The 25,846-nt window shown below is 43.7% G+C and overlaps 1 protein-coding gene and 1 long non-coding RNA gene across 2 annotated transcripts; one reads left to right on the forward strand and one right to left on the reverse strand.

Moving 5' to 3' along the window:
- Window positions 1-1,074: 1,074 nt before the first annotated feature.
- Window positions 1,075-16,583, reverse strand: LOC120054714 (DNA-directed RNA polymerase III subunit RPC4-like). Its single transcript, XM_039002269.1, has 9 exons — window positions 16,414-16,583; window positions 5,503-5,671; window positions 5,357-5,400; window positions 2,963-3,120; window positions 2,710-2,834; window positions 2,435-2,603; window positions 2,095-2,345; window positions 1,862-2,014; window positions 1,075-1,537 (listed from the first exon to the last, which is right to left on the reverse strand). The coding sequence occupies exons 2-9, from the start codon at window positions 5,668-5,670 to the stop codon at window positions 1,418-1,420; spliced, it is 1,188 nt and encodes a 395-aa protein (XP_038858197.1). The 5' UTR covers window position 5,671; window positions 16,414-16,583; the 3' UTR covers window positions 1,075-1,417.
- A 950-nt stretch (window positions 16,584-17,533) lies between these two features.
- LOC120054724 lies at window positions 17,534-19,128 on the forward strand. Its single transcript, XR_005477632.1, has 3 exons — window positions 17,534-18,105; window positions 18,202-18,525; window positions 18,698-19,128. It is a non-coding gene; the product is annotated as an uncharacterized LOC120054724 (long non-coding RNA).
- Window positions 19,129-25,846: the final 6,718 nt, after the last annotated feature.

The raw sequence follows: 25,846 nt of genomic DNA on the forward strand, positions 1-25,846 counted from the left end.
TTCCTCCAGATGTGACGCTTGGCATTCAGGCCAAAGAGTTCAATCTTGGTTTCATCAGACCAGAGAATCTTGTTTCTCATCGTCTGAGAGTCCTTTAGGTGCCTTTTGGCAAACTCCAAGCAGGCTGTCATGTGCCTTTTACTGAGTAGTGGCTTCCGTCCGGCCACTCAACCATAAAGGCTTGATTGGTGGAGTGCTGCAGAGATGGTTGTCCTTCTGGAAGGTTCTCCCATCTCCACAGAGGAACTCTGGAGCTCTGTCAGAGTGACCATCGGGTTCTTGGTCACCTCCCTGACCAAGGCCCTTCTCCCCCGAATGCTCAGTTTGGCCGGGCGGCCAGCTCTAGGAAGAGTCTTGGTGGTTCCAACTTCTTCCATTTAAGAATAATTGAGGCCACTGTGTTCTTGGGGACCTTCCATGCTGCAGGTACCCTTCCCCAGATTTGTGCCTCGACACAATCCTGTCTCTGAGCTCTACGGACAATTCCTTCGACCTCATGGCTTGGTTTTGTTCTGACATGCACTGTCAACTGTGGGATCTTATATAGACAGGTGTGTGTCTTTCCTAATCATGTCCAATCATTGAATTTACCACAGGTGGACTCCAATCAAGTTGTAGAAACATCAAGGAGGTTCAATGGAAACAGGATGAACCTGAGCTCAATTTCAAGTCTCATAGCAAAGGGTCTGAATACTTATGTAAATAAGGTATCTGTTTATTATTTTTAATGAATTATCTTTTTAGTAAATTTGCTATTTTTATTATGGGGTATTGTGTGTAGATTGATGAGGAACATTTTGGATTTAATCCATTTTATTATAAGGCTGTAACGTAAAATATGGAAAAAGTCAAGGGGTCTGAAGAATACATAAAGCACACAGGAACTTTTCTTTGTTCTTTTTATTCATCTTACATCCAAGTAAAATGTAATCTTACATCCAGTAATTTAGGTATGTGTTTACAGGATACTACAGGGGCAATATTACTTTTCCCACTTATCCCTCACGAGCATAGACCTGATAGTATGATCTGCTTATAACACTTGAATAGGACATTTGGAATTTGGCTCATTCATGAAGAGAATACTGTACCTTCCATTTATTGGAGTCACATAGCACATCTTTTTTAGAACACATCTCAAAATATATTCTCCCATCACTTTCTGCAGAGAGAAAAATAAATACAATGTTCTGTAAACAAGCTCTCTATTCATACAAAATAGTGGTAGGAGATCTGACTTTCTATTACACATTCTGCAACTTTCCAGGACCAATTAACCACAATGGACACCTGAAAAAAGCTGGGTGTTGTCTGCTTGTGGTACTACTGTCCTTATAGACCTGATACAGCACTGCATGGTCTGTGTGTCTTTCTGGATTAGGTCCCCACTGTAGTGTAGAAATTGCCTAATGCTTCGTCACACTCTGTTCTCCAACAGGGCTTCAAAGTCTGGAGAGCAGACCAATTTGTGTTTGATGTGTCCCAGCACTGACAAGTCACCAGTCCGGCCCTCTCCTGTTCCAACTGACACCAGCTCCTAATGGAATTAGAGAGGGGGGGGGCTTGTCAGACAATGACATACAAGACAAACATAAAATAATATGTATATGTTTACATACTGTACAACTATAAAACTACAGAGAAGTGAAGATTTAAAGGGAAATTCAACTTCTTTCAACATCAAGTTGAAAGAACATCAGCACCACCCCCAACATCAACATGAAAACGGCAGGTTTCTATGTTTTGTAGTAAAAAAGATGGAAGATAATTATTTCCAGTGACATCATCCTGAGACTGATATCATCTGGTGTGCATCATATGATTTTAACCAACTATGAGCAGCCAAAGGTTGTTCTCTGACCTGGAGGAAAGCACACGAGGTTCCCAGAGCCACATCTAGTGTGACATGCCCCAGTATGAGCTGAACCCGACCAGACTTCCGCACCAGCAGCCGTCCAACCAGACCCTCCTGCAGGTCCCTCAGATGACAACTGTTTTCCTCCTGCTGCTCCTCCTATTCCACAGAGGACAGACATGCAAACTGATCGTATACACAGTAGTCTTGCTCTCTGAACCACATATTTAAATACCTACTTGAGATTCCGTTTTCAAAAGCATGGACTGTCCATCCTCCGACTGCATCTCTGTCTTCACTGGCCTGACCTCTTGGGTGGGCGGCTGCCCTGGTAGGGAGTCAGGGAGCTGAATGAAGAACAGCTCCTCTTCTTTGGTCTGACTCCAGCTCTCCAGCAGCTCAGGTAAAACTTCAGGCTCAGGGAGAGGAGGTGGTCTGAAAGTGGGTTCCATCTTCTTTACCTCTGGCGCATCTTCTGGCTCCTGTTTCACTGAAGAGGGAGGGAGACACATGGCTAGACAGTTGGAGCCCATTGTGTTGCCATTTTGTTTCCTTTTAACTGACATGGATTATTGTTACCTTTGAGTGCATTTGTGCCGTCCATGGCCTCACTATCCTCTTCAGTCTTGTCTGGTTTGGAGGAGGCTGTCACATCACTTTCCTCCTTGAATCCCCACCCTGACACAGCCAGGGGCAGCTGGACAGGACAGCTCCTTACATCACTCCGTAGGTGAGGGTCATCCAGGAACTGGTGGAAATTAGTTGAAAATTACTTTTAAGTAAGTGTGCAAGGAACTAGATCATAAATGCACAGGCCGACAGCATGATAAGACACGGGTACATGGAGGACTCACATTGTCTCGTTCAAGAGCGCGCAAAATTTCTTTGGTCTCTTCCTCTGTCTCCCTCTTCTCCTTCTTGATGTTGATGATGGGTGAAGGACCCACACTTGGTGCATCTCTTTCACCTTCATAGCCACCTGATTGGAGCACAGGAAGAAACTCATGGCTTAAAACACAAATCATGATACATCAATATGGTCTACACAAAATATTACACCATATAACATGTAATGGAATCACAGCTGAATGAATGACCCAGCCATACCTCTTTTCTTAATCGTTATCTCTGCAGGCCCCTGCTCAAAGATGGAGTGGGACTGGATGACCTCTGGACGTCCCCGGCCCCGACCGCCCCTACCACCTCGCTCACGACCCCGATCGTTCTCCCTCCTCTCCCTCCTTTGTCCACCCTCAACCTTCTGCCTAAGGTAGAAGAAAGTCAAACTCTCAACATATGGTCATTCCTAAGATCCAGTATGTGCTGGAAAACATTTCAGAATCATGCATTGTATTTCAATTTGTCACTTAGCAGACTTGCAGCTAGCGCATTCATCTTGAGATCTGTGTGTGTATCTACAGTGGGGCAAAAAACTATTTAGTCAGCCACCAATTGTGCAAGTTCTCCCACTTAAAAAGATGAGAGAGGCCTGTAATTTTCATCATAGGTACACTTCAACTATGACAGACAAAATGAGGGAAAGAAATCCAGAAAATCACATTGTAGGATTTTTAATGAATTTATTTGCAAATTATGGTGGAAAATAAGTATTTGGTCAATAACAAAAGTTAATCTCAATACTTTGTTATATACCCTTTGTTGGCAATGACAGAGGTCAAACGTTTTCTGTAAGTCTTCACAAGGTTTTCACACACTGTTGCTGGTATTTTGGCCCATTCCTCCATGCAGATCTCCTCTAGAGCAGTGATGTTTTGGGGCTGTTGCTGGGCAACACGGACTTTCAACTCCCTCCAAAGATTTTCTATGGGGTTGAGATCTGGAGACTGGCTAGGCCACTCCAGGACCTTGAAATGCTTCTTACGAAGCCACTCCGTTGCCCGGGCGGTGTGTTTGGGATCATTGTCATGCTGAAAGACCCAGCCACGTTTCATCTTCAATGCCCTTGCTGATGGAAGGAGGTTTTCACTCAAAATCTCACGATACATGGCCCCATTCATTCTTTCCTTTACACGGATCAGTCGTCCTGGTCCCTTTGCAGAAAAAAGGCCCCAAAGCATGATGTTTCCACCCCCATGCTTCACAGTAGGTATGGTGTTCTTTGGATGCAACTCAGCATTCTTTGTCCTCCAAACACGACGAGTTGGGTTTTTACCAAAAAGTTCTATTTTGGTTTCATCTGACCATATGACATTCTCCCAAACTTCTTCTGGATCATCCAAATGCTCTCTAGCAAACTTCAGACAGGCCTGGACATGTACTGGCTTAAGCAGGGGGACACTGCTTAAGCCAGTGTCAGGAATTGTGAAAAACTGAGTTTAAATGTATTTGGCTAAGGTGTATGTAAACTTCTGACTTCAACTATATATATATACACATACATACATATATACACACACACACACACATACTACCGTTCAAAAGTTTGGGGTCACTTAGAAAAGTCCTTGTTTTTTAAAGAAAAGCTAAAGAAAAGTCTATTAAAGTAACATCAAATTGATCAGAAATACAGTGTAGACATTGTTCATGTTGTAAATGACTATTGTAGCTGTAAACGGCTGATTTTTTTAATGGAATATCTACATAGGTGTACAGATACCCATTATCAGCAACCATAACTCCTGTGTTCAAATGGCACGTTGTGTTACCTAATCCAAGTTTATAATTTTAAAAGGCTAATTGATCATTAGAAAACCCTCTTGCAATTATGTTAGCACAGCTAAAATCTGTTGTTCTGATTAAAGAAGCAATAAAACTGTCCTTCTTTAGACTAGTTGAGTATCAGGAGCATCAACATTTGTGAGTTCGATTAAAGGCTCAAAATGGCCAGAAACAAAGAACTTTCTTCTGAAACTGGTCAGGCTATTCTTGTTCTGAGAAATTAAGGCTATTCCATGCAAAATTGCCAAGAAACTGAAGATGTCGTACAACGCTGTGTACTACTCCCTTCACAGAACAGAGCAAACTGTCTCTAACCAGAATAGAAAGAGTGGGAGGCCCCGGTGCACAACTGAGCAAGAGGACAAGTACATTAGTGTGTGTAGTTTGAGAAACAGACGCCTCACAAGTTCTCAACTGGCAGCATCTTTAAATAGTACCCGCAAAACACCAGTCTCAACGTCAACAGTGAAGAGGCAACTCCGGGATTCTGGCCTTCTAGGCAGAGTTGCAAAGAAAAAGCCATATCTCTGACTGGCCAATAAAAAGAAAAGATTCAGATGGGCAAAAGAACAGACACTGGACAGAGGAACTCTGCCTAGAAGGCCAGCATCCCGGAGTCATAATGTACTTGTACTCTTGCTCAGTTGTGCACCGGGGCCTCCCACTCCTCTTTCTATTCTGGTTAGGGCCAGTTTGCACTGTTTTGTGAAGGGAGCAGTACACAGCGTTGTACGACATCTTCAGTTTCTTGGCAATTTCTCGTTCCACCAAGGACAAAGGAAGAGCTTCATATATCGTCACAGACTGAACAACTGAACTTACTCTTCTTTAGCTTTGCGGCCAATAATGTTAGGGGTGAAAGTTTTCTGAAAGATAAAACATGGAAGTCAAGATTTACTTTGTTAAACAAATACAAAAGTTGTGGTGATAGACCATTACAAACACTGTATACAATTCACTGAGCCTACCTTTTTCACACCTCCCAGGGTGAGGTCTCTGGAGCGCATGGAAGGGAGACGGCCAGGGGAGATAGTAGCAGGTAGCCGGCGTCCCATCACCAAACCCCTGCCACTCCCTCCGGGCGTTGCCGGAGTGTGAGATGGGCCACCAGGGTTGCTTGAGCCTGGCTCAGCCATCCTGGACAAAGCAATTAGAAATAACTTATTTGAAAAGCTAAAAACAGATGACAACTATCCACACACCTTTATTCAAGAAGTCTTCAAAAGAACACCTACACTCCCCTCTGTATTTATGTGGATAGTTAAGCTAAAAATGTGTAGATTTGGCTCTATACTCCAGCATTTTGGATTTGAGATCAAATGTTTCATATCAGGCGATAGTACAGAATGTCACCTTTTATCTGAAGATCATGCCCCCCCCCCCCCCCCCCCCCCCCCCCCCCAAAAATGATATCCGCTCACCAATGCCAAAAACAGTGGAGGTCACAATATTTTAGGGGGTACGATCATTGTTCTTTACTTTGTCATTCATCATTATTCTGGATTCATTCATAATTATTCATAATCATGGTACATTGTTTCCCCTATATTAATTTAGCAGTGGCGGGCCACTCGGATGGTAACACATTCAGTGTAAACTTAAACGACTCAAACCAAATATAAAGTAGAAAATATATTGGAGCTAATTAATTTTCAATAAGATCTTTGAGAACCTACAATCACCAAAATAAAAAAACTAGACTGTCAGGGAGAATCTAAAATTCCCAAAATGTCATGGCATGAGGCCCCATTGATTTTGTTATTATATTTGAGTCACTCAGATATAGAATTTCAGAAAATTTGGCTCTAAAACTGCACATTTTCTCTCAACCTCATGACAAATGTGTAGGATTGCAGGAAACTAGCTCAAACTGTAAAAATCTTCTCGGCCCTTGGCAAAACCAATGATGTGTCACGTTCTGACCATAGTTCTTGTGTGTTGTGCTTGTTTCAGTGTTGGTCAGGACGTGAGCTGGGTGGGCATTCTGTTGTGTGTCTAGTTTGTCTGTTTCTGTGTTCGGCCTAATATGGTTCTCAATCAGAGGCAGCTGTCAATCGTTGTCCCTGATTGGGAATCATATATAGGTGGCTTGTTTTGTGTTGGGGATTTGTGGGTGGTTGTTTCCTGTCTTTGTGTTTTCTATGCACCAGCTAGGACTGTATCGGTTTGCCACATTTATTATTTTGTATTTGTTAAGTGTTCACGTTTATCGTTCGTATTAAACATGTTGAGCACTGGCTACGCTGCGTGTTGGTCTGATCCCTGTTACACCCCCTCTTCTAGTGAAGAGAGGGAAGGCTGCTGTTACATGATGTACACAGTGTACAAAACAAAACTCTTTCCATGACAGACTGATCAGGTGAATGCGGGATAAAGCTATGCTCCATTATTGATGTCACCTGTTAAATCAATCAAGACCAGTGGTCGAAAAACAGTTCACTGATGAAAAAGGACAAAGGAGGCTGACTTGTGCAGAGCAACAGTCCAGTACAACATTGGTGCCCAAAGACCCATAAAAGAATGCACAACTCGTCATACATTGACACAAATGGGGTATGGCAGCCGATGACTTTCCAGAGTTCCACTTCTTTCTTGTTTTTTTGCTGAAACTGCGGCTGCAGTGGGCTAAGGAATGAAAACAAAAACACTGCCTGGACTGAGGAATCCTGGATCCTGCTGTTTTACGCTGATGGGAGGACAAGGGTATGGCGAAAACCACAATACATGCATCCATCATGTTGTGTGTAGACGTTGCAGGCTGGTGGTGGTGGTGTGGGGTGCGTTTTCATGGCACACATTGGGCACCTTGATAAAAGTGGAGCAACGTCTGAGGTCGAAGGAATTGTCCGTAGAGCTCCGAGACAGGATTGTGTCGAGGCACAAATCTGGGGAAGGGTATAAAAAAAACTCTGCAGCATTGAAGGTCACCAAGAACACAGTGGCCGCCATAATTTATAAATGGAAGAAGTTTGGAACCACCAACACTCTTCCTAGAGCTGGCCACCCAGCCAAACTGAGCAATTGGGAGAGAAGGGCCTTGGTCAGGGAGGTGAACAAGAACCTGATGGTCACTCTGACAGAGCTCCTCTGTGGGGAGTTTCTCTGTGGAGATAGGAGAGCCTTCCAGAAAGACAACCATCTCTGCACACTCCACCAATCAGGCCTTTATGGTAGAGTGACCAGACGGAAGCCACTCCTCAGTAAAAAGGCACCTGACAGCCCACTTGGAGATTGCCAAAAAGCACCAAAAGGACTTTCAGACCATGAGAAACAAGATTCTCTGGTCTGATGAAACCAAGATTGAACTCTTTGGCCTGAATGCCAAGTGTCACGTCTGGAGGAAACCTGGCACCATCCCTACAGTGAAGAATGGTGGTGGCAGCATCATGCTGTGGGGATGTTTTTCAGCGGCATGGACTGAGAGACTAGTCAGGATCGAGGGAAAGATGAACGGAGCAAAGTACAGAGAGATCTTTGATGAAAACCTGCTCCAGAGTGCTCAGGACCTCAGACTGGGGCGAAGGTTCACCTTCCAACAGGACAACGACCCTAAGCATACAGCAAAGACAACGCAGTAGTGGCTTCGGGACACGTCTCTGAATGTCCTTGAGTGGCCCAGCCAGAGCCCGGACTTGAACCCGATCGAACATCTCTGGAGAGACCTGAAAATAGCTGTGCAGTGACGCTCCCCATCCAACCTGAGAGCTTGAGAGGATCTGCAGAGAAGAATGTGAGAAACTCCCCAAATACAGGTGTGCCAAGCTTGTAGCGTCATACCCAAAGGTGCTTCAACAAAGTACTGAGTAAAGGGTCTGAATTAGTGATTTTAAATATTCTAGTACAGTTAAATAGTTAACATACACACAGGCGGACGCTGCGTTCTAAGGCACTGCATCTCAGTGGAAGAGGTGTCACTAAAGTCCCTGGTTCAAAACCAGGCTGTATCACATCTGGCCGTGATTGGAAGTCCCTTAGGGCGGCACGCAATTGGCACAGCGTCGTCCGGGCCGTCATTGTAAATAAGAATTTATTCTTAACTGACTTGCCTAGTTAAATAAAGGTTACACAGACACACCCACTATCCAAAACGTTATTTTGTTGGCATTTACATATGTCCCCATTACCAGTAAAACATAAATCAAAACCTATTTCTTTCACTTACTTGCTGTACTGTTTCGTTGTTCAGTCATTTCATTCTCAACCAGGATTTCTATGGAACGCCGTTTGGGTCTTTGCGTGTCAAAAAACATACACATCATAATCTGTTTCAGTAGGTATAGTTAGCTATATAGTTAGGTGTCATCTAAAATAACCCTAATTTATAAGACAGTTCTTATTTGATTAATGGTGGTCGGACCCATCTGTGTGAAGCTAGCCACAATAGTGGACTTTGCGGTTAGCCTTCAAAATAAAAGTATGGCATAATTCTACTATTTGTATTCATTTGCATCACTGTCAATGACATACTTTTATTTTGAAGGCTAACCGCAAAGTCAACTATTGTGCCTAATCCTTATTGTGGCTAGCTTCACAACACATAACTCTGTCCGGTCGAGCCTCACTAGCCAGACCAAGCTAGCTGGCTGCTTATAATGTTAGTTTGGGCAACAGGGTTAAGTAGCTGGCTAGCTATTTATTTTCATGAACTGAAGTTCAATTTCAATAGGCGAACAACAAGTGGCAACCTAGCTAATACTAAATCAAATCAAATTTTATTTGTCACATACACATGGTTAGCAGATGTTAATGCGAGTGTAGCGAAATGCTTGTGCTTCTAGTTCCGACAATTACTTACAAGGATTCCTAAATCATTGCTAAGAACAATGAAAATGACTGCAGTTTCTACTGGTCACTGTTTTCAGGCTGGTTGTAATGGTGCTAGCTAGGTAACAAGCTAAAGCTAGCTACCCCAGAAGTTGCGGTCAAACAAATGATGCTTTATTACCAACGCCGTATTGTAAACACATCGTTCGTGGCCAGTGTTTGCAGACTTTTTTGTACAGCTTTGACAGTGCTACTATATATTTTTTGACACGCAAAGACCCAAACGGTGTTCCATAGTATGTATGTTGTGAAGCTAAGAGCAGTGACGCTATTACAGTGTAACTCCGATAGGGAAACATCTGAAAAATAGCGCACTTGGTAGTGTACCGGTGCTCGACCAGTCAGCGAAAGCCAACATCACCCACGACAGAGAACGGTTGATTGTCAAGGGCAATGAATTCCATTATCTTGGCTTTAATGGATTTCGCCTTTGAGTTGTCTCGCTGAAATTATCTTACTCTTCAAATGACTGCTCGACTTGTCTGCTGTGTGGATCGAGCAGTCAACATTGTGTGGGCTAGGTTAGGAATGCTGTGTTGCACGTGTAATGCAAAATTGTACGTGCCGTCATTACGGCATGTACCTACATTATATAGCTATGCACGCTATCTTTGACATCGGTTTTTAACGTCGGCGTTAAACTAGACATCGGGGGCCTCCCGGGTGGCGCAGTGGTCTAGGGCACTGCATCGCAGCGCCAGCTGCGCCACCAGAGTCTCTGGGTTCGCGCCCAGGCTCTGTCGCAGCCGGCCGCGACCGGGAGGTCCGTGGGGCGACGCACAATTGGCCTAGCGTCGTCCGGGTTAGGGAGGGTTTGGCCGGTAGGGATATCCTTGTCTCATCGCGCTCCAGCGACTCCTGTGGCGGGCCGGGCGCAGTGCGCGCTAACCGAGGGGGCCAGGTGCACGGTGTTTCCTCCGACACATTGGTGCGGCTGGCTTCCCGGGTTGGAGGCGCGCTGTGTTAAGAAGCAGTGCGGCTTGGTTGGGTTGTGCTTCGGGGGATGCATGGCTTCGACCTTCGTCTCTCCCGAGCCCGTACGGGAGTTGTAGCGATGAGACAAGATAGTAATTACTAGCGATTGGATACCACGAAAATTGGGGGAGAAAAAGGGGGTAAAAAAAAAAAAGTAATAATAATAATAATAAAAACTAGACATCGGGCCGATACCAATGTTGGCATTTTTAGCTAATATCGGCCGATTCCGATATGTTCACCGATATACAGTGCATCCCTAGTCTGAATACTTATGTAAATGTGATATGTTTTTTTTATTTTTAATACATTTGCAAAAATGTTGTGTGTAAACTGATGAGGGTGGGGGGGAAACAATTTAATCCATTTTAGAATAAGGCTGTTACATAAAAGGTGGAAAAAGTGAAGAGGTCTGAATACTTTACAAATGCACTGTATATATAAATATATATATGTTTTTTGACATAATTTAAAAGCATGCAAAATGTGTTGAATTGAAGGAAATTAACTTTAAAACGACAACATTTTGCCAAGAGGGGGCCTCAAATTTTGGTCGGAGACTGTGCCATTAGCCATGCTCACCACCCCAACTTTGACACCGCTGCTGAAGAAAATCCTAAGGCAACCACTGTGGTAGCATCCAAATTAATGTAGAAGTGTTCAGAAGCATCTTCTATTCTTATTTTCAATAAAAGTGACTCCAAAATTATAATACATTATTTACCATTCAGTTCCTATTGAGCAAAACATAATCCAAAACAATTAAAACAAACTGCAAATGCATCCAACAAGTTCGTAGTCACAAGCTTGATGTAGTCATTGCATGCTAAGAATAGGAGACAAAATACTAAACTTTTAATACACTAAGTGAATTTGTCCAAATACTTATGGGGGGAAAAAGAACTTCAACTCATTGAGGGCTTGATGATTAGTTGACAAGTTGAATCAGGTGTGCTTGTCCAGGGTTACAATAAAAATGTGTACTGTTGGGGCAACTCGAGGACCAGGGTTGGGAAACACTGTTCTATACTGTTGCCTCATATTAAACATTGTATCTAACATCCAAAATGTTGGAGTATAAATATGACGGGGAGTGTATATGCATGTAACCCATTCATAGACGCTACTATCTTTAGCGCCTATAGACCATAGTATCTTCTGGCCGGGCGAGTTTTTTAAAGGGCAACTGCACTTCCTGATTTGGCCTCGTTTTTCCATCAATGTTCATTAAGAAAGGCCAAGACTGCAGGCAAACAAGAGTTGTCTTGGGGGTGTGGTTTGATGTTTGTTGTGATTGAATGGCAAAGATACACACAAGGGCAGTAGTGAGTACAGCAAGGTAAGCGAAGCTAGCTTTGCAATGGAAAGAACAAAGTTTAGAAGCTGAGGACACTGACCACACCGCTCACGTCGCGTGCGTTGCAAAATAAATGTACACATACATTTTAGTCAATCATTGCACCCACACTGCTCGCGCTCGCCAACGAGCGTCTGCGTTGCCAATCGCTAAAATAGAAGTCAGTTCTATTTGTGACGCTGAACGCGGTGCAAGTCCTGCCTCTCCCATCCCCTCATTGGTTTATAGAAGCAGATAACCAATGAGGAGATGGCACGTGGATGATTGAAAGATGAACGGAGGTCGGTCGATCATGGTAATACACCTTTATGAAAGTTAGATGCCAATCGCCATATAAAGTCCAAAGAAGAAAAAGCCTGAAGGAGAAGAGATGACTAGAAACGATTCGGTTGACTGTTTTATGTGTGGATTAATTGTCGGAGTAGAGGACCTTGTGTATTTCAGGTAAAATAACTCAACATTTATATCCCAGGACAAATTAGCTAGCAACTGCAAGATAGCTAGCAAAATTGGCATAAATGTTTAATGCTTTTCGACCTGTCCCCAAATGAATATAATTGGTTCAGAGTTTGTTTTGACATTTCAACCTGCGTGTCGTGATCATGTTTGGTGTGGGGGGACAAAATTAATTTGCGCACGATGGCGCGCGTCCGGTTTGGGTATGGTGTGACTCGCCATCTCAAGCTGGTCAGCTAATTCAGTTCTATGCTTAGGCTAAAGCCTGCGCTGACCTTGTGTTTAGCCAAGCTGACAGAAGCTATCTAGCATAGCTTGGTTATGGCTGCAGCTGGCTATCCCATCTACCTGATATTTCTCTGTCAAATCAGTTATGGCAAGAGAACAGGTATCCCCTGTTAATAACCTCGTTATTTTATTGTGTTCCCCCCTTCCCCACTGCTGCTACTCGCTGTTTATTATCTATGTCACTTTACAAATTACCTCGATTAACCTGTACCCCCACACATTGACTCGTACCATACCCCCTGTATATAGCCTCGTTATTGTTATGTACATTTCTTGTGTTACCTATTGATTGATTTAATTTTTTACTTTAGTTTATTTAGTCATATTTTATTAACTCTATTTCTTGAACTACATTGTTGGTTAAGGGCTTGTAAGTAAGCATTTCACGGTAAGGTCTACACCTGTCGTATTCGGTGCATGTGACAAATACAATTTGATTTGATTTTAACACTGCCCCTTTAAGACAAAAAAGCTCTTTACCTGACTTGCTTTTCAAAGATGGATAGAATGTACATGTTTTGTGCTCTTGTAGGAAGCAATCACTCCCACATTGCTGACTACAAATTAGCTATAACTGGACTAATAACTCATTAACTAGCAAAGAATATGAACAAATGTGCACACATGACTACATGCAGCTCTTGCTTTGATCTCAAAACAAGCGCATAACCACGACCGCTCATGCTGTAAAACAGTCCAGTTCAAAGTGAATGGCACAAATCCATATATGGCAATGGTCTATTTGCATATAGGCCTACTGCAGCTCTGATTGGTTATGGCGCACCGGTCTGTGTAGAGTACGGGCCTGAGTCGTGCCTGTCAATGCAATAGAATCCTACTCCAATGCACTCTGCCTACAACAAAAGCTCTTGCATAGTTAGTTTTACACACTTAGTCTTGCATAGTCCATTTTTTTCAGTAGGTTGCATTGAAAGTGGCTGATATTGCGTTGATTCGATCACAATTCCCACAGTAAAGGGAAACGTTGATAGTGTTAAGTAACGGGGAAAACTCTAGAAAGTTGAGTGAAGTTCAATCTCCTGCTTCTTTGCTCTACGTGGCAGTCCCTGGTGAGCTGCGCGCTTAGTGGGAAGATTGATCATTACCCAGTCAAACACCACAATGCCATAGATGTCCCTGTAGGGGCCTCCCAGGTGGCGCAGTGGTCTAGGGCATTGCATCGCAGTGCTAACTGCGCCACCAGAGTCTCTGGGTTCGCGCCCAGGCTCTGTCGCAGCCGGCCGCGACCGGGAGGTCCGTGGGGCGACGCACAATTGGGCTAGCGTCGTCCGGGTTAGGGAGGGTTTGGCCGGTAGGGATATCCTTGTCTCATCGCGCTCCAGCGACTCCTGTGGCGGGCCGGGCGCAGTGCGCGCTAACCAAGGGGGCCAGGTGCACGGTGTTTCCTCTGACACATTGGTGCGGCTGGCTTCCGGGTTGGAGGCGCGCTGTGTTAAAGAAGCAGTGCGGCTTGGTTGGGTTGTGCTTCGGAGGACGCATGGCTTTCGACCTTCGTCTCTCCCGAGCCCGTACGGGAGTTGTAGCGATGAGACAAGATAGTAATTACTAGCGATTGGATACCACGAAAATTGGGGAGAAAAGGGGATAAATTTAAAAAAAAAAAAAAAAAAAAAAAATAGATGTCCCTGTGAGGGAGCGTGCAATTGGCATGCTGACTGTAGGAATGTCCACCACAGCGGTTGCCAGAGAATGTAATGTTCATTTCTCTACAATATGCTGCCTCCAACGTCATTTTAGAGAATATGGTAATACGTACAACCGGCCTTACAACCGCAGACCATGTGTAACCCCGACAAACCAGGACCTCCACATCCGACTTCTTCACCTGCGGAATCGTTTGAGACCTTCACCTGCGGAATCGTTTGAGACAAGCCACCCTGACAGCTGCTGAAATTGTGGGTTTGCACAACCAAAACATTTATTCACAAACTGCCAGAAACCATCTCAGGGAAGCTCATCTGCGTGCTCTTCGTCCTCACCAGGGTCTTGACCTGACTGCAGTTCGGTGTCGTAACCGACTTCAGTGGGCAAATGCTCACCATCGATGGCCACTGGCACGCTAGAGAAGTGTGCCCTTCACGGATGAATCCCTGTTTCAACTGTACTGGGCAGATGGCAAACAGCGTGTATGGCGATGTGTGGGAGAGCGGTTTGCTGATGTCAACGTTGTGAACAGAGTGCCCCATGGTGGCGGTGGGGTTATGGTATGGGCAGGCATAAGCTACGGACAACACAACACACAATTGCATTTTTTCCCCCATGGCAATTTGAATGCACAGAGATACCGTGAAGAGATCCTGAGGCCCATTGTCATGCTATTCATCCGCCGACATCACCTCATGTTTTACCCCATGTCGCAAGGATCTGTACACAATTCCTGGAAGCTGAAAATGTCCCAGTTCTTCCATGGCCTGCATACTCACCAGACATGTCACTGATTGAACATGTTTGGGATGCTCTGGATCAACGTGTACGACAGCGTGTTCCAGTTCCGGACAATATTCAGCAACTTCACACAGCCATTTAGGAGGAGTGGAACAACATTCCACAATCAACAGCCTGACCAACTCTATACGAATGAGATATGTTGCACTGTATGAAGCAAATGGTGGTCACACCAAATAAATGACTGGTTTTCTGATTCACGCCCCTACTTAGTTTAAGGTATCTGTGTGGCCAACAGATGCATATCTGTATTCCCAGTCATTTGAAATCCATAGATTAGGGCCTTATGAATTAATTTCAATTGACTGATTTCCTTTATATGAACTGCAACATCTTTGAAATAGTTGCATGTTAAGGTTATATTTTTGTTCAGTGTAATAACACTTTGGATGGTGCATCAATACACCCAGTCACAACAAAGATACAGGTGCTTTCCATCAGCCACTGGGAGATGAATTCACCTTTCAGCAGGACAATTACCTAACACACAAGGCCAAATCTACACCGGAGTTGCTTGCCAAGAAAACAGTGAATGTTCCTGAGTGGCCGAGTTACAGTTTTGATTTAAATCTATTTGAAAATCTATAGCAAGACCTGAAAATGGTTGTCTAGCAATGATCAAGAACCAATTTGACAGAGCTTGAAGAATTGCAACACAATCCAGGTGTGGAAAACTCTTGGAGATTTATCCAGAAAGACTCATAGCTTTAATCACAGCCAAATGTGCATCTACAAATTGACTCAGGGGTGTGAATACGTATGTAAATTAGATATTTCTGTATTTTATTTTCAATACATCTGCAAAACATTCAACAATTATTTTTTGACTTTGTCATTATAGGGTATTGTGTGTAGGTGGGTGAGGAAAATAAATATTTAATCCATTTGGAATTCATGCTGTAACAACAAAATGTGGAATAAGGCAAGGGGTATGAATACTTTATGAAGGCGTGCACTGAGCCATGCATTTAAAGGTATTTTTTGCTAACAGTGATTGGGTTATATTATTAGCCTAAATCATGACGATCCAATATATTCATCACATTACGCATAGTAGGCTCTTTTACATAAGTCAGCAAATGCGATGATACATGGAATGCTTTATTTTTATGGTGAAAATGTACTCCCCCAAACTTGAAACTCACGCACAGCCTATGGCGTTATGTTTCTAGAACCGTAACGCAATTGAAAGAATCGATTTACGTTTATATTTAGTATTTGGCTGCCAGAGCCAGTCTACCTCTAACGTACAAGGTCCTTGGACCTTAATTAAGGAGTAAGGGTAAAGTTAGGCTCCTTAAAAGTATAATGGGCTAATACAGAGCGCGCATTTAATGTTTGTCTTTGATACCAAATTCTTCAAGTTTTACAGGGCCTTTTTGTTAGGCCATTGGTATAACAGTTAATCAAGGAGTTACTGTCAACACATGTCAGCAATGCATGCTGGTTACATTATCTAGCTAGCTAGGACTCTGACAATGCGTTTTCAATATAGTTGCCTTATTCAAATTACCTGATTGCTTCTTTAGATGTTCACCAAACCAAGAGAATTGCGTTTAAATTGACTGCACCCCTTCAATAAGCAAAACCGTGGCGATTTCTTACGTCATTGGTCAACAACAAAAAAAAGTCAGCATTATCTGCAGTACAGCGCCATGACTGCTAGACCTGACATACTTGAGTTTTTCGCGGATCACGTGCGCGGAATTCTTCTTCTACTTCAATAATATTATGGCGGTTGGTTGGAGGTGCATGTCGCCACCTACTGTACTGGAGTGTGTAAATCAATCACCAGTGCTGCTATTTTTTGAAGATCCGGTAGCTTGGAGTGATATTTTCTATTGTGAATGTCATTGACACCACCCTTAGCCGGGGGGTTTAGAGGTTCACCCATAAAAAAAATCAGTTTTAAAGATAATTTCGTGCAATTCTACATATTGTCATATGGCTTAGGCCCATGACCTAGGTGAGATACAAATGTTTAAAAATCACACGTCAGGTGTAGTCACGATTATTTTAAAATTGAATACACACTCAAAACCCGATGACTTGGTTTGAAGTTACCTTGAGATTATTTGGGAATGGGATTTAGAGTATGCTAACTGGGGGACATTGAATTAGATTAGTTTTTCATTAGAACATGCTAATATTAATGCTACTGTAGCCATAGGATGGATTGCAGTCTCTCCTTGTCTACAAGAAACCAACATGTAAATATATTACTAATTTGGCTGAACTATCCCTCTAAAATGTGACCCAATTCGGAAACTAGGCATATGTCGCAAATCAGACTTCACAGGAGAGCCTTTTGAACATAATTTTTTTTTTTTTTATCAAAATGCGTTTTTTGGCAGAAATGGCTTCTCGAACATGTGAACTTTCATGTGCCTTAATATCAAACTTGTAACGTTATGTCATCTGTAAATAAAAATAAAATGGTTAAATTACGAGCCAAATTGGTTTAGCCACAGAGAAAGCAGTCGCAGACCAAACCTTCCAGCTAGCCATGATTGGCTGAGATAATGAGTGGGCTGGACATGCCGAGAGATGAGTTTGGATTGGTCTGCGGTGTTGCACTTGTGTCTATAAAGTGAGCTACTCGTAATGTTTAGATTATCCTTTCTACTGCAGTTTTTCTTCTCGGAAGATACTGTATAACATTAGCCATGGAGAACTGCAAATATGTTGCTACTGCTCTCAATAACATTTATGCCCTGAATTTATCAGGCGCGATCAACTAAGGTCAGTGGGAAAAAGTTGTGATGGACTACTTTCTGGAGGACGATCGTGCCATGCTAACTCTCTCGGACTCTGAAAATGAATCAGACGATGAGGAAATCCCTGATTTAGGTAAAAACGTTACATGTCTAAACAAAAGACTCCAAGTTAAAACATGCCGTTAACTAGCTAACGTTAGATGGCTGGTTTGCGAACGTTACTCTATGTATTGGGATTTTTGTTAATTTTTTTAGCTAGCTAACATTACATGTCTAAACAAAAGACTCCAAGTGAAAGCTTGCTGGTTACACCTGAAGCATGAGGACTTGCTGCGAATGGTGAACTTCATCAACAACTACGCAGAGGCTAATGCAATAGTATTACCAGGATGCCACCCAGGACAGACACTTTGGTGGAAAGCTGCTGCCATCTCATGTGACAAAAGCAGTGGTGTGGTGTCTCTACAAAGAATCGATGACAACACTTGGTATGTAAAGCATAAACACCACATTTTGATTATTTAATTGACCTCCAACATAATTAGCACTACTTTTATTGATCTCGCATTTTGTCTGTTTTCCAGAGGTACGTGTAGTCGGGCTGTCTTCCTTAAGGAATCTGTGGAGAAAATTGCTGCCCCACATCTCAAGCACTAAGCAGAGGACAGACCTGTGTTGGCAGTGCCAGAGGAACAACTATCAGGTCTTCAGATCTGCCAGAAGCTGTTAAGTCAGCCAAGTGGAAGAAGCAAGAGCAGCATCTCCTGCTTGTTCAGAGTGAGCGGTCTGTCTACCAGAAAGTGGTTGCTGAATGCAAGACTATCAAGACCTGCAGTTGTCTCTGTGGGCCCCTACTGAACCAGGAAGCAGACATCAGGATGCGTTGCATCTTTAATTTTGCTCAACAAGTAAGCAACATGTCCTCCTTTATACTGATTAAGGGCATAGATAGATATACACACAAAAAAACATAAATAATAAATAGATAATATGGGAGGCAGGCAAATGCATTTCACTGTGTAAAGACAGAATGACAGGGATGAGACAATTAATTGCAATTTGTCTTAATGTTCTTTGCAGGTGCACTATCCTTCTGACCCTATGCAGCCAGGTCCAATCTACTTTATAACTCCTCGCAGGTGTGGATTGTTTGTCTGCTGTGAAGGAATACCACAAGTCAACTACTTGATTGATGAAAGCATGTCATCCAGCAAAGGCAGCAGCACAGTCATCAACTACAGAGTTGGGGAAACGCGTGTGGACCCTAATTGTGATAACTACAGTGGCCAGAACAAGTTTGTGCTCTGGTATTGTGCCTGGCGGACCATGCACTAGCTCCACCATGATCTGGACCTTCACTTCCTGATCACAGGCCACACCAAGTTTGCCCCCGACTGGTGCTTTGACCTCATCAAGCAGCGCTTCAGAAAGACCAGAGTGAACACTTTGTCTGAGATTGCTGGTGTTGTGAAGGACAGCACTGTGACGGGTCAACATCCCACAGCTGGTTGGACTGGAGGATGGTACGGTGCAGGTGGAAAGCTATGGCTGGTAACAACACCTGACTCCGTACTTCAGGCCACTGCCACAGATCAAGCAGTACCAGCTCTTCAGGTGAAAATCATTTTCATTGCATGAGATTATTCTTATGTAAAATTGGGAGGTGCATTGATGTTGTGCAAGGTTGTAATGTCTTCTAATATTTTTGTTATTTCCTGTTTTACAGCTTCGATGCTCTGCCAAGGAGCATTCAGACTCAGTTGGGACCAGGTTTCCAACGCTGACAATCTTCCTCCCATAGACGATCTGCCTGTACAAGCACCACCTGGACGGGATACAGCTAGACAAACTTATCTTGAAGATCAGGGAGTTTTGCGATGAAGAGGCTATGGACATCACATGCCCTGCACCAAGGGCAGGACAAACAGGCTCTCTGAATATAGGTTCCCTTGTTCATGCGTGGTTCGGACGGACCAGTCATCAGCACTATCTGCACTGCCTCTATTCAAATGACTCAACTAGAGGTCGACCGATTAGGATTTTAACACCGATACTGATTATTGGTGGACCAAAAAAAGCTGATACCGATTAATCGGCCAAATTTTTATTATTTGTAATAATGACAATTACAACAATACTGAATGAACACTTATTAACTTAATATAATACATAAATAAAATCAATTTAGCCTCAAATGAGACATGTTCAATTTGGTTTAAATAATGCAAAAACAGTGTTGGCGAAGAAAGTAAAAGTGCAATATGTGCCATGTAAGACAGCTAACGTTTAAGTTCCTTGCTCAGAACATATGAAAGCTGGTGGTTCCTTTTAACATGAGTCTTCAATATTCCCTAAGAAGTTTTAGGTTGTTATTATAGGACTATCTCTCTACGATTTGTATTTCATATACATTTGACTATTGGATGTTCTTATAGGCACTTTAGTATTGCCAGTGTAACAGTATAGCTTCCATCCCTCGCCGCTACCTGGGCTCGAACCAGGAACACATCGACAACAGCCACCCTCGAAGCAGCGTTACCCATGCAGAGCAAGGGGAACAACTACTTCAAGTCTCAGAGCGAGTGACATTTGAAACGCTATTAGCGCGCACCCCGCTAACCATTTCACATCGGTTACACCAGCCTAATCTCGGGAGTTGATAGGCTTGAAGTCAAACAGCGCAATGCTTGATGCATTGCGAAGAGCTGCTGGCAAAAAGCACGAAAGTGCTGTTTGAATGAATGCTTACGAGCATGCTGGTGCCTACCATCGCTCAGTCACACTGCTCTATCAAATCATAGACTTAATAACTAGGTAGTCAGGTATGCTCATCCAGAAGCGGTGGTCCTAGTGGCCATGGACTTTAATGCAGGCAAACTTAAATCTGTTTTACCTCATTTCAATCGGACTCCACACTTCCCTTTCCCACCTGGACAAAAGGAACACCTATGTGAGAATGCTGTTCATTGACTACAGCTCAGCGTTCAACACCATAGTGCCCACAAAGCGCATCACTAAGCTAAGGACCCTTGGACTAAACACCTCCCTCTGCAGCTGGATAAATGGACTTCCTGATGGGCCGCCCCCAGGTGGTAAGGGTAGGCAACCACACATCTGCCACACTGATTCTCAACACTGGGACCCCTCAGGGGTAGTGCTTAGTCCCCTCCTGTACTCCCTGTTCACACGATCATTAAGTTTTGACAGTGGTAGGCCTGATCACTGACAATAAGACAGCTTATAGAGAGGAGGTCCGAGACCTGGCAGTATGGTCCCAGGACAACATCTCCCTCAATGTGAGCAAGACAAAGAAGTTAATCGTGGACTATAGGAAGAGGGCCGAACAGGCCCCCTGTTATGAACCCCTTTTGCCCTGCAGTCTAGGGGGGATGGAAATGAGACCCGTAATATATCTCATGCAAATCACACCAGTGAGAACAAAAAACCACAGACAACTTAAATCTACCGTCAAACACTTCAGGTTTATTTCAAACACACGGTAAATTGGGGGAAAAAGGGGCTGAGCTGTGGGAAAAAGGGGCTGAGCTCGACCCAAGGAAAGAAATAATAAAATATCCAAACAAACCCCTAAGCTAGTCTATCCTGCTTTAAGAACAGCTTTAAGAACAGCTAGCTAACTAACCAAAAATGCAGAGGGTGGTCCGCCCAGTTCTAACTAGGCTATTTAGACACTGTTTTCCTACGGGTAATGTAGGCCCATGGGCGACTTGTCTGGTTATGACCTTTTCCCACCAACAAACAGTCATACACCATAACAATACAATACTCACAGGATAACGGACAAAGTGACATGTAGGTGCAAAAACAAAAGAGAGATCTCCAGAGAGAACTGATTGGGATACTTTTAAACCAAGGGAAAGGGGATGTGATTGGGTAAGGGAAAAGGAGCAGGTGTGTCTTCTGATTAGCGACTGATTGGCGACCGATTAGGGAATGATGATTGCCACCTGTGAGTAGGGGAGAAGGAGAGAAAAGAAATACACACAGGATACCTGTATCTGTAACACCCCATTAACATCGACGGGGCTGAAGTGGAGTGGGTCGAGAGTTTCAAGTTCCTTGGTGTCTACATCACCAACTAACTATCATGGTCCAAACACACCAATATCAATGTGAAGAGGGCACGACAACACCTTTCCCCCCCCCCCAGGAGGCTGAAAATAATTGTGATGGATCCCCAGATACTTAAAAAGTTCTACAGCTGCACCATCGAGAGCATCATGACCGGTTGCATTACCGCCTGGTATGGCAACTGCTCGGCATCTGACCGGAAGGCGCAGAGGGAAGTGCGTACGGCCCAGTACATCACTGGGGACAAGCTTCCTGACATCCAGGACCTATATACTCGGAGGTGTCAGAGGAAGGCCCAAAAAATTGTCAAAGACTCCAGTCATCCAAGTCATGGACTGTTCTCTCTGCTACTGCATGGCAAGCGGTACCGGAGCACCAAGTCTAGGACCAAAAGGCTCCTTAACAGCTTATACCCCCCCCCCCCGCTGCTGCTACTCGCTGTTTATTATCTATGCACAGTCACTTTACAAATTACCTTGATTAACCTGTACCCCTGCACATTGACTCGGTACCGGTACCCCCTGTATATAGCCTCGTTATTGTTATGTACATTTCTTGTGTTACCTATTGATTGATTACATGTTTTTACTTTAGTTTATTTAGTAAATATTTTATCAACTCTATTTCTTGAACTGCATTGTTGGTTAAGAGCTTGTAAGTAAGCATTTCACGGTAAGGTCTACACCTGTTGTATTCGGTGCATGTGGAGAGACAGGTAGCGTAGTGGTTAGAGCGTTGGGCCAGTAACTGAAAGGTTGCTGGATCGAATCCTCAAGCTGACAAGGTAAAAATCTGTTTTTCTGCCGCCTGAACAAGGCAGTTAACCCACTGTTCCTAGGGCGTCATTATAAATAAGAATTTGTTCGTAACTGACTTGCCTTACATTTGATTTGATTTCAAATAGCCTAATTACGCCAGCAAAATTGGTATTATTTAATTAGGCTATTTGGCGTAATTAGGCTATTTGAAATCTGATGTCAAATTTTATTTGTCACATTTAGTTTTATTTTTTAAGTACTGGTGACAAACAATTCATTCCGATTATTGCATAGATTGTAATAGACAGCTATGATGTGTGTAAAATACTTATTTGAAGGTTGTACTGATTATAATAAGCTAATGTCGAGCTATTTTACAGCTATGTGTTGCGCCATGTTTGTTGACAATATACAAGGCATTCTGGGTGTCACGTACACTTCTGTCAGACCAAAGATGTTATGAGGTGAAAGATTGGTTCACTCATCTTTCGAGTAAACTTCCGGAAGTGAATGAAGGGAAGTGAATGATTGTAGACGACACAGGCCCTTTAACATTAATACTGTCAACAGACCAGATTCATCTTGTCTACTCTTATTATCTTTGGTTGATACGAAAAAACAAACATGGCGGCGCGCAGAAACTACCCCTCGTTGGATTACTTTCGATTTCTAGAAAGTGTTTTACTCAATTATTTAGATCAATGTTGAGCTCACTCGTGATGTGATGAATTATAAACAGTAATTGCTATTAGCTAATTCATATTGTGGTTTCTGTCAGCCGAGAGTTATCTAAATATGACCGCTTCTGTTACGTCTATCTTTCCTCAGTTAACGCTAGGACTAATGTAGCCTACTTTTTCCGTTTGCATGATTGTGTATGCTGTCGCTACTTCTGTGAATGTCTGCTCAAGGGCACTTCGACAGATCTCTCACAAGGCCAAAAACGGAGACTCGAACCCTCCAAGATCCCCCCCCCACAGTTCCCCAAGAGCTGTCCCTCAACCATTCGAGACCCCTCCCACAGTCCCCCCCCCCCTCTCCGAAGAAATGTTTTTATAACAAATAAAAATTATTCCATTCCCCAACCCGCAGAACCCCCCCCCCCCCCCAATGCACCAACAACCAAGAAAATGAAATGAAGAGAAAAAAGACAAAGGAAAACGGAAAAAACAAAGGACATCAAGGCCAACTAAATCATAACAACAAGGCCAACTATATGTTTGAGTGCATTTCTGGCACTATTTACATGTGTGTGTGTCTGTATGTGTGCATTTGAATGAGAGCTTGTGTATATGCATGTGTACAAACACCTGCATATCATCAGCCTCGGGCAAACAGGCATTGGCTGTAAAAACACTGCCCCTCAGATTCATTCTGTTAAAGGAATTTTTAATTCCTATATGTTCATCAACCAATTCAATTAAAACACTGCCCATTCATAAGAATTTGTAAGATACTTATTTGCATAAAATGGACAGAAACCAGTCTCAAAATCAATCAATCAATAGCGTTTATTCTCGAGAGTACTGATCATAGTACAATTTACATCAGGTTATATAATAAAAATGACGTCATAGGTTTTAAAATGTCCTTCCTCCACTCGGATACAATGGCAATACAGTTCACAAGCCTTCTCACATTGTCTGCCACCTGTTAAACAATCTAATACCAGCCCAAGGTCTCTCCCCTCCCTGGGTAGAGACAGAATGTCCTGTAAGGAACACAGCATTTCAGCCTGTCTGACGATAGCTCCATTCAAGTCTTTAAGTGCCTTTTAGCAAACTCCAAGCGGGCTGTCATGTGCCTTTTACTGAGGAGTGGCTTCCTTCTGGCCACTCTACCATAAAGGCCTGATTGGTGGAGTGCTGCAGAGATGGTTGTTCTTCTGGAAGGTTCTCCCATCTTCACCTCCCTGACCAAGACCCTTCTCCCCTGATTGCTCAGTTTGGCCAGCTCTAGGAAGAGTCTTGGTGGTTCCAAACTTCTTCCATTTAAGAATGATGGAGGCCACTGTGTTCTTGGGGACCATCAAAGCTGGAAGCTCTCAACCTGCTCCGCTACAGCCCCGTCGATGAGAATGGGGGCGTACTTGGTCCTCTTTTTCCTGTAGTCCACAATCATCTCCTTAGTCTTAGTTACGTTGAGTGATAGGTTGTTATTCTGGCACCACCCGGCCAGGTCTCTGACCTCCTCCCTATAGGATGTCTCGTCGTTGTCGGTGATCAGACCTACCACTGTTGTGTTGTCTGCAAACTAAATGATGGTGTTGGAGTTGTGTCTGGCCATGCAGTCGTGGGTGAACAGGGAGTACAGGAGGGGCCTGAGCACACACCCCTGGGGGGCTCCAGTGTTGAGGATCAGTGTGGCAGATGTCTTTCTACCTACCCTCACCACCTGGGGGCGGCCTGTCAGGAAGTCCAGGATCCAGTTGCAGAAGGAGGTGTTTAGTCCCAGGATCCTTAGCATAGTGATGAGCTTTGAGGGTACTATGGTGTTGAACGCTGAGCTGTAGTCAATGAATAGCATTCTCACATAAGTGTTCCTTTTGTCCAGGTGGGAAAGGGCAGTGTGGAGTGCAATAGAGATTGCATCATCTGTGGATCGGTTTGGGCGGTATGCAAATTGGAGTGGGTCTAGGGTTTCTGGGATAATGGTGTTGATGTGAGCCATTACCAGCCTTTCAAAGCACTTCATGGCTATGGTCATGAGTGCTACGGGTCTGTAGTCATTTAGGCAGGTTGCCTTTGTGTTTTTGGGCACAGGGACTATGGTGGTCTGCTTGAAACATGTTGGTATTATAGACTCAATCAGGGACATGTTGAAAATGTCAGTGAAGACACCTGCCAGTTGGTCAGCACATGCCCGGAGCACACGTCCTGGTAATCTATCTGGCCCCGCAGCCTTGTGTATTTTGACCTGTTTAAAGGTCTTACTCACGTCGGCTACAGAGAGTCCGGAACAGCTGATGCTCATGCATGCCTCAGTGCTGCTTGCCTCGAAGGGAGCATAGAAGTGATTTAGCTCGTCTGGTAGTCTCGTGTCACCGGGCAGCTCGGAACTGTGCTTCCTTTTGTAGTCTGTAATTGTTTGCAAGCCCTGCCACATAAGACGAGCTTCGGAGCCGGAGTAGTATGATTCAATCTTATCTTGTATTGACGCTTTGCCTGTTTGATGTTTCGTCGCAGGGCATAGCAGGATTTATTGTAAGCTTCCTGGTTAGAGTCCCGCACCTTGAAAGTGGCAGCACTGCCCTTTAGCTCAGTGTGAATGTTGCCTGTAATCCATGGCTTCTGGTTGGGGTATGTACGTACAGTCACTGTGGGGACGACATCCTCGATGCACTTATTGATAAAGCCAGTGACTGATGTGGTGTACTCCT

The sequence above is a fragment of the Salvelinus namaycush genome, chromosome 1 (assembly GCF_016432855.1).
Source record: "Salvelinus namaycush isolate Seneca chromosome 1, SaNama_1.0, whole genome shotgun sequence".
NCBI classification, from domain to species: Eukaryota; Metazoa; Chordata; class Actinopteri; order Salmoniformes; family Salmonidae; genus Salvelinus; species Salvelinus namaycush.

Bases quoted from the DNA above. Each gene is read 5' to 3' on its own strand.
- LOC120054714 (XM_039002269.1), bottom strand. From the start codon at position 5,670: ATGGCTGAGCCAGGCTCAAGCAACCCTGGTGGCCCATCTCACACTCCG. The intron at 5,401-5,502 runs GTAGGCTCAGTG...TTTATCTTTCAG, and splicing joins CCCTGGGAGGTGTGAAAAAG to AAAACTTTCACCCCTAACAT. The intron at 3,121-5,356 runs GTAAGTTCAGTT...CTTCTACCTTAG, and splicing joins GGCCGCAAAGCTAAAGAAGA to GCAGAAGGTTGAGGGTGGAC.